The sequence below is a fragment of the Trifolium pratense genome, linkage group LG4 (assembly GCF_020283565.1).
Source record: "Trifolium pratense cultivar HEN17-A07 linkage group LG4, ARS_RC_1.1, whole genome shotgun sequence".
In the NCBI taxonomy this organism is placed as follows: domain Eukaryota; kingdom Viridiplantae; phylum Streptophyta; class Magnoliopsida; order Fabales; family Fabaceae; genus Trifolium; species Trifolium pratense.
The window spans coordinates 43,526,856-43,545,276 of record NC_060062.1 but is presented as its reverse complement, the minus strand read 5'-3'; the positions used below and the strand labels follow the sequence as shown (position 1 = coordinate 43,545,276).

General features: G+C 32.3%; 2 protein-coding genes across 2 annotated transcripts; one reads left to right on the top strand and one right to left on the bottom strand.

The window, feature by feature from the left end:
• Window positions 1-1,291: 1,291 nt before the first annotated feature.
• Window positions 1,292-7,364, top strand: LOC123923347 (DEAD-box ATP-dependent RNA helicase 27-like). The gene is made up of 12 exons (XM_045976035.1): window positions 1,292-1,756; window positions 2,111-2,296; window positions 3,032-3,217; window positions 3,840-3,923; window positions 4,306-4,347; window positions 4,635-4,706; window positions 4,794-5,093; window positions 5,465-5,503; window positions 5,610-5,714; window positions 6,114-6,182; window positions 6,276-6,401; window positions 6,899-7,364. Exons 1-12 carry the CDS (start codon window positions 1,403-1,405, stop codon window positions 7,070-7,072), a joined length of 1,737 nt encoding a protein of 578 aa, XP_045831991.1. The 5' UTR covers window positions 1,292-1,402; the 3' UTR covers window positions 7,073-7,364.
• A 2,089-nt stretch (window positions 7,365-9,453) lies between these two features.
• Window positions 9,454-10,288, bottom strand: LOC123919484 (mavicyanin). The gene is made up of 2 exons (XM_045971401.1): window positions 10,087-10,288; window positions 9,454-9,794 (listed from the first exon to the last, which is right to left on the bottom strand). Exons 1-2 carry the CDS (start codon window positions 10,286-10,288, stop codon window positions 9,454-9,456), a joined length of 543 nt encoding a protein of 180 aa, XP_045827357.1.
• Window positions 10,289-18,421: the final 8,133 nt, after the last annotated feature.

Below are 18,421 nucleotides of genomic sequence, written 5' to 3'. Positions count from 1 at the left end.
TATTATGAACTATTTATTTCTATTGCATGTCTATGTGAACTAATACTGCCTCTCCACGTAGATCTAAGATGTCAACCATAGATGTAGAAGAAGAGAGATGTAGATGTGTAAAAAAGAAAAAGAGAGCATGAATGATTGAAGAGAAACATGAATGAAGTACACTAGAAGGAGAAGATAAGTTTGAAATTGAGTGGTTTCATTTTAGTGTCGTTACATTGAAAAATGTATTGAGTTTTATTTAATTTAATATTCTTTTTTGATAAATTTATTTAATTTAATATTCAACAATGAGAAGAGTGTAGCTTTTGTTGGAAACGTATAATTAAATATACATTGCTTCTTCATTTTTTGTGTAAAGTAATTTTCTCAGTGACGGTTCAACATTATTGTATACAGTATTCCATCTATGATAAATACTAGTATTTTTGTAAAAAAAAAAATGATAAATAGTATTTTTAGTTTAATATTATACATATTTTATTTGGTATAATAAATTTTAAAATATATTACTACGATTTAGTTACTATCGGCCTGATACCCTGATCGAACCTTTGAACATTGAACCTTTGAAAATACCGATATATTGTCCGGTCCGATTTTAATTACCTTGCTTTTTACGGTAATTGAGTTTACACTATTTTCATAGTGTTACATAAATAGTAAATACGGATAGTTTTAGTAAAATGATTATGTCTTTTGATAATATCATTGCATTTCTCAATCTTTGTCAGATAATATATATTTTTTAAAAAAATCCTACAAAATAAAAAAAAACGAATTTTCTTTTTTTTTTCCTCAAAATTTTTTAAAAAATTCCTACAAAATAAAAAAAAAATTCCTACAACTTTTTTTTTTGTACAAACTTTACTCCATAAATAAAGATTTACTCTCAAATAAAGTTTATTTCCAAAATAAAAATTTTAAAAGTTTATTTTCAAATTTTTTTGAATTGAAAAAAACATAATCTTTATTTCTTTAAAATAAAAAAACTAGGGTTCGATTTTGAAATAAATAAACATAATCTTTAATCTTTTTGAAATAAAAAAAGGCTTAATTAGTAAAATGGTCTCTTAAAGACATTTTTGGTTTCACGTTGGTCCTTATAAAAAAAGTCTGAATAGGTCTATTAAATAAAAAAATGTTCGAATAGGTCCTTAAAGATATATCCGTTAATCAGTTTGGTCTTATTCGGATTTTTTGTAGGGACCAAACTGATTAAAAGAGATGTGTTTAAGGACATATTTAAACATTTTTTTCTTTAAAGCAGCGATATGAAATCAAAATTGTTTTTAAGGAACCATTTTACTAATTAAGAAAAAAAAAAAATCATCTGTGTATTGAATAGCAAGAGAAAACTAGGGTTTAACAACCAGAGGAAAAAGAGTTTGTGCAAAATCGAACCATGGCAGAACCAGAAAACAACCTGCAAATTTCTTCATCAATGGATGAAACCAATAACAAGCATAAACATAAGAAGAAGAAGCACGACAAAAAGAGACCCCGTGATATTGTTGAGGAAGAAGAAGAAGAAGAGAATGTGAAAAATACTCATAGCAATGGAGAAATCTCGAAAAAGAAGAAGAAGAATAAGGAGGAGGAGGAGAATGAAGTGGAAGTAGAAACTGAATTGGAAGAGAAAAAAGTGAAGAACAATAGTGGTTCTGGAATTATGAGCAATGAATCATTTGCTTCTCTTGAATTGTCTAAATCTACTTCTAAAGCTATTATGGATATGGGATTCCAAAACATGACTCAGGTAAATCAACGATTTTCTCATAATTTTAGCATAAGATAAATTTTTAATATTGATTATGTATTAAGCAATTTTTTTCTTAATTGTCCGTGTTTGAAGAGGTAAAATATATTAATTAAATAAGTGTTTATGTACTATAAGCTATTTCTGTAATGGTAGAACGATAACTTAGAGTGAAACTGTTTATATACTGTTATAAGTTGTTTTCATAAGCTACCATGAAGAGCTTATCGAAATAAGTTGAGAATAGTGTATGGATATATCATAAGTTGTTTCTGTAGGTTTATGCAAAATAAGTCAATCTAAGAACACGTTAGGAATAGAATTGACTTATTGACCACTTTGTTATCAATGTAGATTCAAGCAAGAGCAATTCCACCACTTTTGAATGGAAAAAATGTTCTTGGTGCTGCAAGGACTGGTTCTGGAAAAACTCTTGCCTTTTTAATTCCTGCTGTTGAGCTTTTGCACAAGCTTAAATTTAATCCTCGAGATGGAGCTGGTGTTGTTGTCATATGCCCCACTAGAGAGCTTGCTATTCAGGTATTAAATTTTGCCGATTAACCGATTTTCTTAATATTTTGGCTTTTGTTGTACCTTGGTCCTGTTGGCGCCGTTGTTTATAAACTGTGATGTTGGGATTATGTTACATTTAGATTAGTTTCTAGTTTATGATTTACGAAAGCTACTCACTTAAAATAACTTTATGGTCTTAACGAACTTATGGGGGTGCTTGTGGAGAAGTTAAATGGCAGAGGCTCAATTTGGACTAGTTTATACTATATAGCTTATGGGAGCTTCTCAATTAAAATAACTTTACACTTCCTCACTTATGAAAATTTCTTATGGTTTATAAGTAGTTATGGATCAATTTAATAAAAGAGCTTTTGAAAAATAATTGAGATACAGAAGATAATTTGAACGTATACGAGAAATCATTAATTAAAAGTCTCATGGTTATTACAAGATTCCTTTAATATTTTTTTCCGCTAGTTTTGTGGAAAAGTTTAACCAAGCAGACTTGTAGGTTTTGAAAAAATGAGATGCTGAAGATAATTACAAGTTATATAAGAAACCGTTCTTTGAAAAGTTCATAGTTATTATTGCAAGATTCTTTTAAGATTTTTTTTCTTTCCGTAATTGTTTTTTTTTTGCAGTTTATCCGAACTGTTCTTTGAGAAACTGTTCCTCAATTTTTGTTATTCTTTATATTCTTTTTGACATACATGGATTTTATTATCTAGTCTTCCTTATTTGCTGATTTTCTATTTCTTTAAGACGCATGATGTTGCCAAGGAGCTTCTAAAGTATCATTCACAAACTCTTGGATTGATTATTGGAGGTTCATCTAGAAAAAGTGAAGCTCAACACCTTGCTAAAGGGGTAAATATATTGGTAGCTACCCCTGGTCGTCTTCTGGATCATCTTCAAAATACTAAGAAATTCATTCATAATAAACTGAAGGTATATTATGAGTTGTTTATATAATTATTTCTCTATTTAGGTTCACTAAAATATGGACATATTGCAATGCTGATGCTGATGCTGGTGTTGAGTGTTAGAGGAAGAATAATACAGACTAAACACTGATCCATATTTATAAATTATAGTAGTTCTAGGCCCCTAATCCTTATTAAACTGAAAAGCCAATCAAGATAATATAAACACATAAAAAACAATCCTAAAAGATAATCTGAAACACTTTAAGATCAAGACATCATACAATATTTTCATGCGATCTTACATCTAGTATTTACCAATGATGTAATATAAACATTTCTTGTATAATATCCACATTAGTGGTTTGATGCTCAACAGGGTTCTTTGACATGGACATCTTGGCCACAATATATTTTTTTTTTTGCGGTGAATTTGATATGAAATATCTATTTGATCATAATCAGAAGTTCATTCATCGTGTATTTTGGCTGATATTTTATATCATGTTTACGTACATCACTAAGTTGTAACAATATTCATTTGTCCTTCTTCATGCTTGCTCTTGAAATTAATAGATGTGTGGATGCATATAGTAGTGTAGATTCAGGCTATTCTCTTACACTTACGTTCCTGAATTCTTTGGCAGTGCCTCATTATTGATGAAGCTGACAGGATATTGGAAGCAAATTTTGAGGATGAATTGAAGCAGATTCTCAAGATCCTCCCAAAGGTATCTATAAATATAATGCTTTTCTATTTCCTCTTCCTCTCACTTTCTGTTATGTATGAGCCTGTGAAGTTATAATGGCTATCTTCAAATTGCTGTCCAGGCCCGGCCCATTTTCGTTATGTGGATTGGATAATTTAACTGAAAAACACCTAGCAAAAAGGACTTCAATAATTTTAATTTACATGTATAATCTATTTGTTTCATAGAGGAAAAGCACAATCATGAGTTCCGCCTAAAAGTTTGTTGACTTAGCATGTCAACAGCTGCTTGCAGTTGGCCTAAAAATGCATGGTCATGTAGGCCAACGAGTTTAGCCTGAGTTCTTCTGCTCTTAACTGATGTCTGTGGAATTTGGCTAATTGATCTACTTTTCATTCAACAGGACAGGCAGACAGCTTTATTTTCAGCTACACAAACAAAGAAGGTTTGTTGTTCTTCATTTCCCATCTTCCACCAAACGTTTATTTTAATCTAATTTCAATTTTTAATAATTTTCATACAAGTTTATTTGTTTACTTTGGGTGCACTATACTTGAAAGTGAGAGTACAGTTCTAGTTTCAATTGTTTCCTTATATATCTGTAATTTTTGGCTTAGTGTATTAGAATTTATATCTGTAATGAGTGGTTGTTTTACTTGCAAGAATAGAGGAATGGTATTTCTCACCTACAGTTTTTGGTTCTGAACCATATTTTTCCCTTAAAATATATAGGTTGAAGATCTTGCTCGCCTGTCATTTCAAGAGACTCCTATCTATATTGATGTAGACGATGGAAGAAAGAAGGTGATGTGTCCACCTGAATTTTTCTTAGTCTTTGAGCTTTGTTCATCAGGATTATCATCATATCTGAGAGGAAACTCATAAATGCAGGTCACAAATGAAGGATTGCTTCAGGGTTATGTTATTGTCCCCTGCGCCAAGCGATTATTGGTTCTCTATTCCTTCTTGAAGAGGCATCACTCGAAAAAAGTGATGGTCTTTTTCTCTTCATGCAACAGTGTCAAATTCCATGCAGACGTTTTTAATCACATCAATTTGCATTGTGCAAGTATTCATGGAAAACAAAAGCAACAGACCCGGACAACTACTTTCCTTGACTTCTGCAAAGCAGAAAAAGGGGTCTTGCTCTGTACTGATGTTGCTGCTCGTGGACTGCACATACCTGATGTGGTACATTTTCATCATTCTTATCAACTTATATGATTATTTTGAGGGAATGATACGACTCATTTCTACTAGATTTATAAGGACTCCCCCAGTATTGAGTATGAAATTGGCTAATGTAATCTACGTACTACCTAAAGAAAAGAAAAAAAGTATTCGAGTTAATATTATCAAAAGATATAATGTTGGGGGTACCTAACCTAAGACTCGTCCAGGAAAAGAAACACAGGAGCAAAGGATATATAATCTTCCTACATAAAACAATATAAAAATTAGAATTAGAAGAGACATGAAAATCACATTGCAATATATTCTGTTGATTGATAATCATTGAAGGTAAATATTTTATCTTCTTTCCCCCATTATTTATGTTGTAGGACTGGATTGTGCAGTATGATCCACCTGATGAACCAAAGGTACTTCCTATTTTTCTTTTAAGGAGCCAAAATCCCTTTTTTATTTGTTTCTTAGCAGTCTTATATATTGATGTACGGTATGATATATGTTTTATTGTGCTGCCAGGAATATATCCACAGGGTTGGTAGAACAGCTCGTGGGGAAGGTGGAAAAGGAAATGCTTTACTTTTCCTGATTCCTGAAGAATTGAAATTTCTTTGCTATCTGAAGGTCAGTTTCTTTCACTAACAGTTGGGGATCTTAGTTGGTTAAGGTTTAATGTTAAATTGTTAAGACTAGACAGCCTCACCTTACCGAACATCAACTCTAAGTCTCAGACAGAGAGACATCACTAATGTCTAAACTGTAAGACATCGACACTGATACAAACACACACATGTGAGGTACAAGTGTTGTAAGGGTGTCAGGCATGGTACACACCTAAAACCAGAGGTTTCCATGCTTCATAGCGACAAGGCATTATTTGAGTAAACCATGCCCGGAATACTTGATATATGAGAGGAAGTGATTGCTATTTCCCCTAGGCCCCTGGACTATGTCCTTATTTTTGTGATAAAATTTATTCTTGGCTCATGCTAAATCATAAATTTATATTTATCCTTATTTCAGGAAGCTAAGGTCCCTGTGAAAGAATATGCTTATGATGAAAAGAAGGTGGCAAATGTACAGTCTCACCTGGTATATTCCTTCTTCCTTGTGTTTTAATACATTTTTACTTATTCTAGTAACCAACTGCAGCTTATGTTACAAAGGAACTTCTGCATTGTGTAGGAGAATATTGTTGGTGAAAATTATTTTTTGAACAAAATGGCTAAAGAAGCTTATAGATCATACCTATTAGCATACAATTCACATTCCATGAAGGATATATTCAGTGTGAAATGCCTTGATTTGCAGGTACAGCTCTCAGTATATTTTATTTTATATTTATTTCACGAATATGCATGTTGATGAATATATAGTCTAAATTGATCTTAGGCAGTTAAGCACTTGAACCTTTACTTGATATTTTAATCACCTGTTATTGGGAACTTCTATTTATTCTTTTCATTTTGATCAAAAGTGTCAAGGATAGGGGCAAATTGAATGGTTGATTGGTAAGCATAAATTACTGAACAAAAATAGTCAAAGTGGTAACACATAGATTAAAGGAGGATTTTTTTTATTTGAATTCCTAGTTAAAGGGTAACATCATATTATGAAAACAATTTTCAAGGTAAGTTCATTAATTGTAGAGCTAGAAGAGAGACTGGAAAGGGTTCCGACTTTCGACCGAGTTAGATCTCAAAAATATAAATTGATACATGAGCAAAGAAAGTAGTTCTAGCAAGTAGCAACACTCATTCTGATGCATGTATTCAGTGTCTTAATACCAGTTTTTATGCTTTGATCAGGAAGTTGCTGTTTCATTCTGTTTTTCGAACCCTCCAAATGTGAGCATTAACATAGACAGCGGCAATCAAAGGAAGAAAACACGTAAAGTTGATGGAAGTAGACATGGATTCAACCCAAACAATCCTTATGGAAAGCGAAATGCTGATGATAAGCGACAATTTGTGAGGCACTGACAGTAAACATGCTATGACTTTATACAGTCGAAAAGTTTTGGTAGAATTTTATACAATCAGATTCTGTAACTTATTAGTCAAGTTAGTCTGACATAAGATTATTCAAGAGATCAGATTTTTTTTCAACTGGAAATATGTTTCCGTATTCTTGCCTTGTATACCTGAATTATAGCACCCCATTCATATGTTTCCAGTTTGTGATTATTTTATTGTTGTTAGTTCTATCATGAACTTTCATATAGCTTCTTCAAAACAATGTAACTAAAGTACTAAAACTAAGTTCAATTGATCATTTTTTCCTGTTTATTACTACTAGGGATGGCAATGGGTGCGGGTTTGATACAACCCAAACCCATGTCCATATATTCAGGTGCCACCTAAACTCAAATGTTGTTCGGATGGGAAAATGAAACTCACACCCACACTCGCTGAGTTCGGGTTTTTTTACCCAAACCCGAAACCTGTAACAAGAACACGCATAATTGATTATCTGCTCAAACCCGACCCGAACTATATTTGATAAAATGCAAAATGTAGCATAATTTGGTAATATAGTTTGTAAATTTCAAAATAGTTTTTTTTTTACTAAACAATTCATAAAATATTATCATCACTATAGCATGACACCAGTACAACATTCAAAAACTTAAAATGGAGAAAAATACATAGGGGTAAATAGCTAATTTAATATATAAACGGGTGGGTGAAAGAGTTTCGGGTGTGGGTTTGATACTACCCACACCCATATATTCGAGTGTCATCCGAACCCAAACCCAGTCAACTCGAGTTTCGTCCGTTAACTTGAATTTGGGTTCGGGTGGGTTTATCGGGTTTGAGTTTTCCTGTCATCCCTATTTATTAATAGTTAGCTAGATATGAAGAGTATTGGGGTGAGATGAGTAACTTAACTCGTTAAACTAGTTGTGCTAAGGGTTAAGGAGCAGGAGTGTCAGAGTTCAAGTCCCGACAAAGGAGAAAAAACTAACATAACATTGTAATACTAACAACTAACATTGTTTATATATACTCCCTCCGTCCCAATTTCATTGACACAGTTGACTATTTTACGCATATCGATGCATAACTTTGACGATTAATATTTTTAATTGTATAATAGTAAAAATTATAAAAATTTGATATTTTAACAATACTTATCGAGACGAATCAAACAACATCTTATATGCTAATATTTATTTTTGTTTATTAGTAGAAAAATAAGATTATAACAATATGTGTGAATAGTACAAAACAGTTAACTGTGTCAATCAAGTTGGGACGCAGGAGTATAAAAAAAAAAATATGAAGAGTATTGAGCAGACACTTAATTAATTTATTTAAATGTATTGTTTGGCATCCAAAATGCTATCTTTGAACTCTACTTTAAAAGTGGTAATGAATCACATTTACCATTCGTGAGTGAGAGTATCATTGAGAATTTGGTTCCATCATTTTCGAATCTAAGCATACTCTTATTTTTCAATCAACTTAAGCAAATGCTTATTCTGCTCCAAACTAAGTTCGTTTGAATTAGTTTATTTTTGAGTTTATGCAAACAGTTTATACAATTTTTATGTATTATTATAAGTTTGTCAAGGTAGTTTATGATAAAATAGTTTATAAAAAATACAATTTTCAATAGTGTAAACTTATAAAATAGCATAAAAACTGATTTATATTGCATAAGCTGTTTGCATAAACTCAAAAATAAACTAATCCAAACGGGCCCTAAATTTCTCAGTTTATTTGAAATGAAATGTTTAGACTTTTCTTAAAAAAAAATGAATAAATTATCAAAATGTCTCCTGATATTTGTAAAATTAAGACAACAATGACAATAACAACATAGGTTGTAAAATATTTGAAATAAAACATTTGTAAAAAAAAAAGGTTGTAAAATATATTCATTGAAAGAAAACTAGTTATAAAACATTAGTAGTTTTTCTGGTCAGGAATTTGAAATTTTAGATAGATATAAAGATTTAATTAGCTAAGAGAAAAAATGTATGCAATGTATTGTGAAATAGTTGTAAAGGTATCAATTTTGATCTTATCATTATGTCATTTTGTTATTATAGTTTATACCAACTAATCTAAAAAAATTAATTTGTTGAAAACTGATTGATAAACACAATTATTTCTTTGATTGAATTACATTAAAATGTATCTTTGCATAATGAATTTTATCCATTCACAAATATGTCTTTCCATGATATTATCCATTCTTTATTAAAAATGTTACGTTGAACAATAAAAACACCTATAGAAAAATTTAAATCACGTTAATTAAACATAGGAAAAGTCAATACAACCTTTTTTTTTGGGTGAAATAAAAAGTCAATACAAACTAACTAATATGACCAAAGCAACAAATAAACTAAAACCTAAAAACTCAACAAAGCAAAGAGTGTGGATATTGTGATAGTAATAGGAGTTATTTGAGCAGCTTTAGAATGTATTGTTGGTGCATTCTCATTTGAAGATTGTGGTGAGGGTGCTGTAATTGGTTCTTGTTCTTCTGGTTCAATGTCCAAAACCTTGATGATCATTTTCTGTCCTCTTGTACAATGACCACTAACACCACTAATGAAGTAGAACAATCCCGGTCGCTCAAATTTGAAAACCGTGTCGCCATTGTTGCCGAAAAAGAGTGGACGAGCGGATTTGCATTTTTCATATTCTTCTTCACTCACCACCATCACCGAGTCTTTCTCGTACTTGAAATCTAACAAAAAGTTCGAAACAAACACACATTCAAGATTATATTTAAGGTTTTACGAAATGGTCAGCGACAAAGATTATAATCGCAATCAGTAATTTACAAAAAATATTAATTAAAGGTTCCACGGCACAATTGCAATGTTAAATCTAGACACAGACACGTCAATACCAATAAAAATTTAAAACAAAGACATAATTCAATGTCATAAAAAATGTCAGTGTAGTGCCGGTTTCCAACACAGATGCATGTCAGAGCAAAAAGTGTCCGTATTTCATACGTAAGAAATGGTACTTACGAATGGTGTCATCAATTTTGAATCTATTTTGGGAAGCCCATTGGTTATACATTTCATCTTTGTCCTTTGAGTTAGGGACAACCCAACCAACTTTACCTCCAACTTCAAATTGAGCACCATTGATGACCAAAAATTGGGAGGCAGAGAAAAGAATCAAGATAAGGAAAAGTGGGTGTGAGACAGCTTTGAACATAGAAGCCATATTTGGATTTTCTATAGGGAGCACTAGTGAGTGATGTTGTAACTTTTGATGTAATGAAAATTGTGTTTAGTGAAATTGTTAACTTTGGACTTAAAAAGAGAAATTAATAATGTTGATGAAAATGAGAGTTTGTTAACGAAAAAAAAGGAGTGAATTTAGGTACACGTTTTAGAGTAGTGGGTTTTGTTGTGAGTAATGGTTTCACAAAGTGGCTGTGACTTTGTCTAAGTTTTGAGTGAAATTAGGTGATATGTGGAATTTGAGATTATTCTATAGTTTTCTCTCAAATTAATTCTATGAACCTGTAAATATGTTCCACTTTGAATAAACCGTTTACAAATATTAAGGGCAGCAAAAATATAAGATTTTGTATTTTACTTTAATTTAAGCTTTTTTTCTTTCAAGAATTTAAACTTATTTCAAGTTGTGTCATATTTTTGTTTGTTTTTGTTTTTGTTTTACAGTTGTGTCATGATTTTAATACACAATCCCATGTACTATCTATCTAAAATTTTAAGAGTAAATTACATTGAATTACATTATCCTCCTATCTTATTTTAAAACTTACAATTTAGTTTACTTCAACATAAATAAATATTTTTTGATAACAAATAGCTTATTTTATCTTTCTTTGAAAGTTTTATTATTTTATAATATCAAGTTCACTTTAAAATAGTTTTTTCAATCGGTTTTATTAATTAATCAAATATTTATATATTTTAACATAAAAGAGGATGATAGTCAGGCTCAATTTTGGGCCAGGGCAAGCAGGGCCCTAGTTCAGGGCCCCTAAAAAATTGGGGCCTCAATTTTTTTTGTAAGCCCATCGTTTTTTGAAAATAGAACAAGTAGCTGATGCAGATAAAATATACCAAGAAATCCAATTTGTCACGGTGGCTAGCACTTTGTTCCTACACGCAAGTGATCGTGTGTTTTAAAAATTGTGTTTTTATTTATTTATTTTATACAATTGTGTTTCTTTTTATAAAATAATAAGTTTTTTTTTTTATAAATACAATCACTCTATAATCCACAGATAATTTTACTACTTTATTTTTCTTAAACTATATTTTGTTATTTTAATTTCAAAATTATGTTGCAATTTTTATTAAAAACAATATCAATTTTTAATGATATTAGTTTGAAAATTTATTTTGTTATTATTGATTAGAATATAACTATTTTATATTATTGATGTTATTTATATTTTAAATAAATAATGTTCTTTTTTTTAAAAAATTATATTTTTTATTAGGGATCTGATAGAGAGTTGATGCTCTATCAAGCTACACTAAGCTAAACCTAGGAAAACAATAAAGAAAGCAAGTAAAATAAACATAAAATAAATTATTCATTTTCATTCATTGCCAATTGATAAGAACACTACATATATATATATAAGACTCTTAATGGGCCTAGAAGATAAAGCCCAACCAAACAAAACCCAATAACATAGATGACCAACTAATAATATAAATACTATGTCTCATTAATATCTAAATTATTTAACTAACTACTACTTATAATTATTTAACTAATTACTCCCTAATCTTCTATCATTGCCGCCGGGTTCACTTGAACCTTGTCCTCAAGGTTCAGAGACAAGTCTGGAGGTTTACGGGCTGGACGAGGGTGGGGAGGCCCAAATGAATTTTGTGGGAGAGTTGATAGTTTGTTGGCCTTTGTTAACAGTGAGACTTGGGCCCTATTTGATTTTTGCCCGTGAACCTGTCCATAACAAAAAATTGGGCTAGTGTTTGGTGGCCCATATGTGCTTTGATTGAAACCAATTGATGGCACAGTAAATATAGGATTGATGGAAGTGGAAATTGTAGATACCACATGGATTGTTGTTTTGGCGAACGGTTGTGATGAAATGGTGAAGGATATGAATAAATCATGTGGTTTAGGGAAAGGCTTGGAAAAAACAAAATGTGAATGGGGAGAGTATATGACACGTTCACATAGGAAAATGGTAAAGGAGCATGTACTGGCAATACTGCGATTTGAGTGGGCGCGTGAATCTCGGGCATGTTGTGAATTGATAAAAGCAGCTGGTGCATGCAGCGCCACGTGGCGACGTGTAATTGGGCATTGAGACTTCACACAAATTGTAGTTTTGTTGAATGTCCAGGATTCATTTGTAAATGCAACAAAGAGATCTAACGGTGGCTGAAACTTTGGTGAACAGTATTGGTAGAAAAGAATGAAACGTGAGAAAAACCTCATAGTTGAACTGTGATATTTTGGCTTCGGTGGAGGTCGCGGAGATGTCGATGGCAATGGAACTGAAACATGTCGCGGTGGTGAGTATATGGTCAATAAGCATGGATCCGGTGGCTTTGGCGGTTGAAGTAGCGTCGGTGACGGCGTCACGAACAGATGCAGAACCTGGTCTGGTGATTTTTGTGTCGATACCGGCGTTGAAGTTGTATCCGGCGGCTTCGGAGGCGGAAATGGCGGCGGAGGAGACCAGACTTTAGTTGTGGTCATGACGTCGAGAACAAAGATTAGGACCCTATCTACCGGATTTGGATCTGAGACAATATCCTGTGGTCTTGGCGGCGGTGCAGGGAGTGGAACCAGAACTTGTGGTCCTAGCACCGAAAACTGAGGTACGATCATGTCCGGTGATTTTGGTGTCGGCGCCGGTGACGACAGAGTTGAAGGAAACGGTGATGGTGGCAGTTTTGGACACGGAGAAGGAAACTGTGATAATGAATCATGGTAAGTTTTAAATTCTTGCTTCTTCTCCTCTTTGTTTTCTTCTGTTGATTCTTTTTCTTCACCTGAAATAGTAAACTCAGCTTCTTCTTCTTGTGGTTTTTCTTCTTCAACTTTCTCTGAATTTGCTGTAACAAGTCTCTCCTGGCTGCTCTGTTTCAAAGCTTTATATTTGTCAGATACTTTTTGGAGGTTTTCTTTGAAAGCAAGACGAATGGCTTGCAATTTTTCAGCAAAAACTCTTTGATACTCTTCCCATTCCTTTTTATATTTTGCACCAATTGATAGAGAGTTGATGCTCTATCAAGCTACACTAAGCTAAACCTAGGAAAACAATAAAGAAAGCAAGTAAAATAAACATAAAATAAATTATTCATTTTCATTCATTGCCAATTGATAAGAACACTACATATATATATATAAGACTCTTAATGGGCCTAGAAGATAAAGCCCAACCAAACAAAACCCAATAACATAGATGACCAACTAATAATATAAATACTATGTCTCATTAATATCTAAATTATTTAACTAACTACTACTTATAATTATTTAACTAATTACTCCCTAATCTTCTATCAGGATCTATTTTTATTATTTGCCCCGGACCTCCAAAATCTCGGAACCGGCCTTGATGATAGTGTAATTTAAATATCTCTACGAGGGAAGTGTAATTTACTTACATTATATTGAATTGTATGGTAATGTGATACTCCTTAATATAAATATTAAACTTAATATAAATATTAACTCAACGGCAAATTTATACATGTTTAGAGTGTTCCATCACACATAATCTTATATTCCAAAGTTGATAAATTCATCTAATGCCAACGTATTTGAGCATGCACAACACAACGCTCCATTACTATTCCGAATACAACAAACAAAAGAAATACTGTAATATCATTCGCAGTAAAGAAACCTGCGTCAACGTTGCATTGTTATGAATCGCATGATAAATATCAGCAGCTTCCCAACTTGGCTGAAAGTCATTTTCCTCTTCCTCGTCACACAAGGGAAAGGGACATTGTGGACTAACCGAACACACATTGGGACACACCCTCGACGCACATGCCACAACGCATGACGGGCTTTTGGTGGTGCCTTCACCCCCCACAACTCGGCCCAATGTCTGGGCGCAAAATCAATACTCTTCCCCCAAGCCTCCTTCATGAGAAGAAGGTAACCTGGGAATTAGATTTCCTGCAGTAAAGTTTCCTGCAGTTTTCACACAGTTTTAGTTTTAGACCGTTCGATCTGATATGTACGGCTGAGATTATTTTGAACGATTTTATAATCTATTAATCATAATCGTCTGATCAGTAATCAATGGTCAAGATTAAAACTGTGTGTTATTTTACTGTAGAGAATCTTGATCCACCTAAAGCGACCACTATAATGAACTTAGGGTCTATTGGTGCACAGAATAAGAGACGGGATATGATAACTGTATCATATCCTTTTTCAGTCCAGTGTTTGGTGACACAGCATGATATGATACGTTAATCCTGTAGCTTATCTTATCATGTCTCTCAAGTTAAAATTTTTATCTTGAATTTGAGCTGGGTTACCGGCAGGATAGGATAATTTTTTTTTTTACTGATTTATTCTATAAAATATATTTTAAAATAAAAAAAATGAAAATTAATAAAATATAAATAATAAAATAATTTGATAGTAAATTAATAATAAAATAATTAATTTTTAAATATACATGTGATTTTCTCAAAAGAGTAATTTTGTAATTTACATAATCTAAAAAAATCAAAATTATACTAAAATTACAATATTTTAAAGTAAAATAATTATTAAAAAATCGTAAAATATGAATATTAACTTAAATTTTATAAGAAATTAAATATAATTATTTTGCAATAATATTTTTATTATTTACGTATGAGATATATCATATATTTATTTAGCTTATCTAACATGTATATATCATTGAGTTATTTATTTGATCATGATTCATATAAAAAATTAAACTTTATTATTTTCTCATGTTTTTTATTTAAAAAAATATAAAATTATTTGATTACTTATTTATATTTTTTATTTATAAAATTCAAAGTATTAAAAAATAATTTTAAAAAAATAACAATTGATTTACGAGGGTAACTTTGTCATTTAAATATTTTATATATCTTATCATATTATTATAAGCAAGTATGTATTAAAAACTTGATATAATAGTTATCATGTTTGTTATATTGTATACACCAAACACAAGATAAGACTGCACCAAATACAATATAAGATAACTATTATCCTACTGATATCTTATCATGTTCTTACCGTATTTTATATCCTATCTGCAGCAAAGGAGTCCTTACTTTCAAAATTCAAAAATTTAATTGACATGATGATAGAAGTGAATTCGGAAATACCATTACGACCACCCTATTAGCTTCATGTACGTAAGGTAGCCATTAGCTTCACTTAACTGTGCTAGCGCTGAGTTTTACAGGACATTTCCATCAACTTTATAAAAAGGGTCTTGTTAACATGTGCCCTTAGGGCACATGTTAAGATATATCAAAATAGAAATTCATCATTTAATGATATAAGAAATTTAATGCTTCAAAAGTCAAAATACACAAATTAGCATTTAATAATTTCTATTTTTGATTCCTTAACATGTGCCTTAAGGGCACAAGTTAACATTCTCCTTATAAAAAATAAATTAATTGTAATCCACCGACACACTCAATATTTACTTGCTTGCATGTACTTGAATGATTCTTCTTGAGACACACAATATCACCACTGACACACTCAACAACTGTGAGTTTTTTTACATCCGACATGTCTAATCTGACTGATACTCCAGCCCTAACTCCGTCATCATGATGATATTTACTCGTGAGATATTTTTTGTAACAGGACTTTACCATAACTCTCAAATTACCGTAGCACATAGGGTTGTGTTTTAATTATAGATTATAGATTCCCCACAATTAAAGGTTAAATTTGGTTTTATATCTCGAATAATGTTCATATCCGTAATTGGGATGCAAATATTTGATGATTAAATGTTATCTAAACACATTCTTGCTGACAAAAATAAAATACATCTTAACATAAAAAAGACTATGCATGCAGCAAATCGGTAAGTATAATATATTATTAAAAAATAAAAATTAGTATATTTATCCGGCTTGTATTCAAAAATTGTGTTTAGGTAACATTTATGTTAAACATATTACGTAAATCTTAGAGCTATAATAGCAACAACATATACATAAATAAATACAGCTTTTTTTCTTTTCTTTACAAAAAGACTAATAACGCATGAACATGAACAAGTAGAATTCCACTTTCTTTTCTTTTTATTTATTGGGTTACAAAAGAATCTTCCAATCATCAAATGTGCTCTTGAATCCACCGAGAAATTAAGCCATCCCTATTAAAGCTTCCACACAGAATTTCCTTTTACCCCTGAAACAAACAAACATACATGTTAATCGAGACTAAATTGTTGTGTTGCAATTAGAATTCATTTTAAGAAAATCACAATATGATTTGTGTTTGAATGGTTGTTAAAAGTAAAATAATATTTTCTTAAATCAACACTAAACTTTGTTACACCAAAAAAAAAACCCTAATAAGCTATCCAGAGTTTTTAACAAAACCACAAACATGACTAAAAAATTAGCCTGACGAATGTAACAAAGAAATAATCAATGATCCAATGAATCTCTTTAATCAAAGAAACACAGTAGAGAAAGATCAATGAAAAAAAAAGAGAATGATATCTCATACTCTAACTTCTTCTCGACTGTATTTTCTTTGATTAAAAAAATGCATTGAACCATAACAGCTGCCACCTCCACCTTTATATGTATCAATATAATAATTTTTTTTATGATCCAATGAATCTCTCTAATCAAAGAAATACGGTCGAGAAATACGATGGAAGTGAGAGACAGATCTCATACACTACGCCTCGACCATAATTTCTTTGATTAGAGGAATGCATTGATCATAGCAGCCAATGATTCTCTAAAGTAGTGAAAACAAAAAGAAAGATGAATGTTAAGGAGGCACATAGGATTATATTTATAGTACGGTTTTGGCTTTACTCCATCCAAATCTACAAAATGGGTTGCTGGGTGGGATTAGTTGGGCCCAGTCCAAACCTTTTACAAAAAAGTGAAAATAATATTATTTTTTTTAAATATATTCTCAATTATTAAAACAATTTTTTTTAAACCAAAGGTATCCTTCGCGCGCAACTGCAGAGATTAATCCCCTCGAGATAACTAAGGGGTTGACCTCTCCCAACAAATGCTTCTCCATACACACCGACTGGGATCGAACCCAAAACCAAATGGTTAAGGGACCCAAGTATCTATCACTTGTGTTTTTTTATTATAAAAAAAAATATTTTGACTAATTATTTTGCTGAATATTTTTTGTTTGTTTTTTACCATAGATTATTATTTTTTTTACGAAATTTTTGAAAGGTTTTACAATAAAAATGATCGTGTAGACCAGAATGATGCGACTTCGCCGGCGTTTGCGGTGGTTGAGAGTGTTTGAGACCCCTGTTGGAGCGGAGGGGGGTTGTGTACCTGCAGGCACTCCGACGCTCAAGTCAGTATGTGTGTAAGGTTTTCTAGCTATATAGAATGCGTACCTTTGCAAATGAAGTGAGATGCATATATATAGCCCCCAGCGCTGGGCTAAGGCCCTTGATGGCATTAATGGCCATCAAGTGGCTGCCGGAAAACGGCTTGGAGGCCTTGATGTGCAGTAAATGCTCATCATTCCGGTTTACGGCCGTTACAATACGCAAGGGTATTTGACCGTTAGGACGTGCTCGGATGGTATATGTGTTCGACACCTTCTGATGCTCGAGCTATAAGCTCGGCCCAGAACAGGAGCCCCCCAAGTCGTTATGCTCGTAGGCGAGGGTAATGACTTGAAGCTTTATCGATTCATCTCGATTTACCGAACGTACCAAATCCGAGTCGGGCAGCTGAATTTTCGCAGTGTCCCTGTGGTCAAAGTCAAGCTTTGGAAAGGGACAATCGTTTATTCCAAGTGGTCAATCCTAGGTTTCTGCAGCCGCTTCTCGCATTTATGGGATGTCAGGTGTGGTGACTGGTCCTTTGGGTGGCAAGCTTTGCTATAAATACTTGCTTATCCTTTGGCTTCCCATATCTTGAATTTGAAGGCTAGCGATGGATAATAGGGATTCCAAGAAGGTTGTTGCTGATGGCTCTGAGTCTCGAAGAGGGAAAAAGAGAGCGGAAGTTCCTAAGCCCGCACCGGCTCGTTCTCAAAAGGGGAAAGAAGCTAAGGTGATGTTCCCCTCCTCGGATACTTCTGATACCTCCAGTTCCGACGAATCGGCGGATTTCATTGGGGCAGTCGAGGAGTTCCTGAGGGCTCATCAATCTC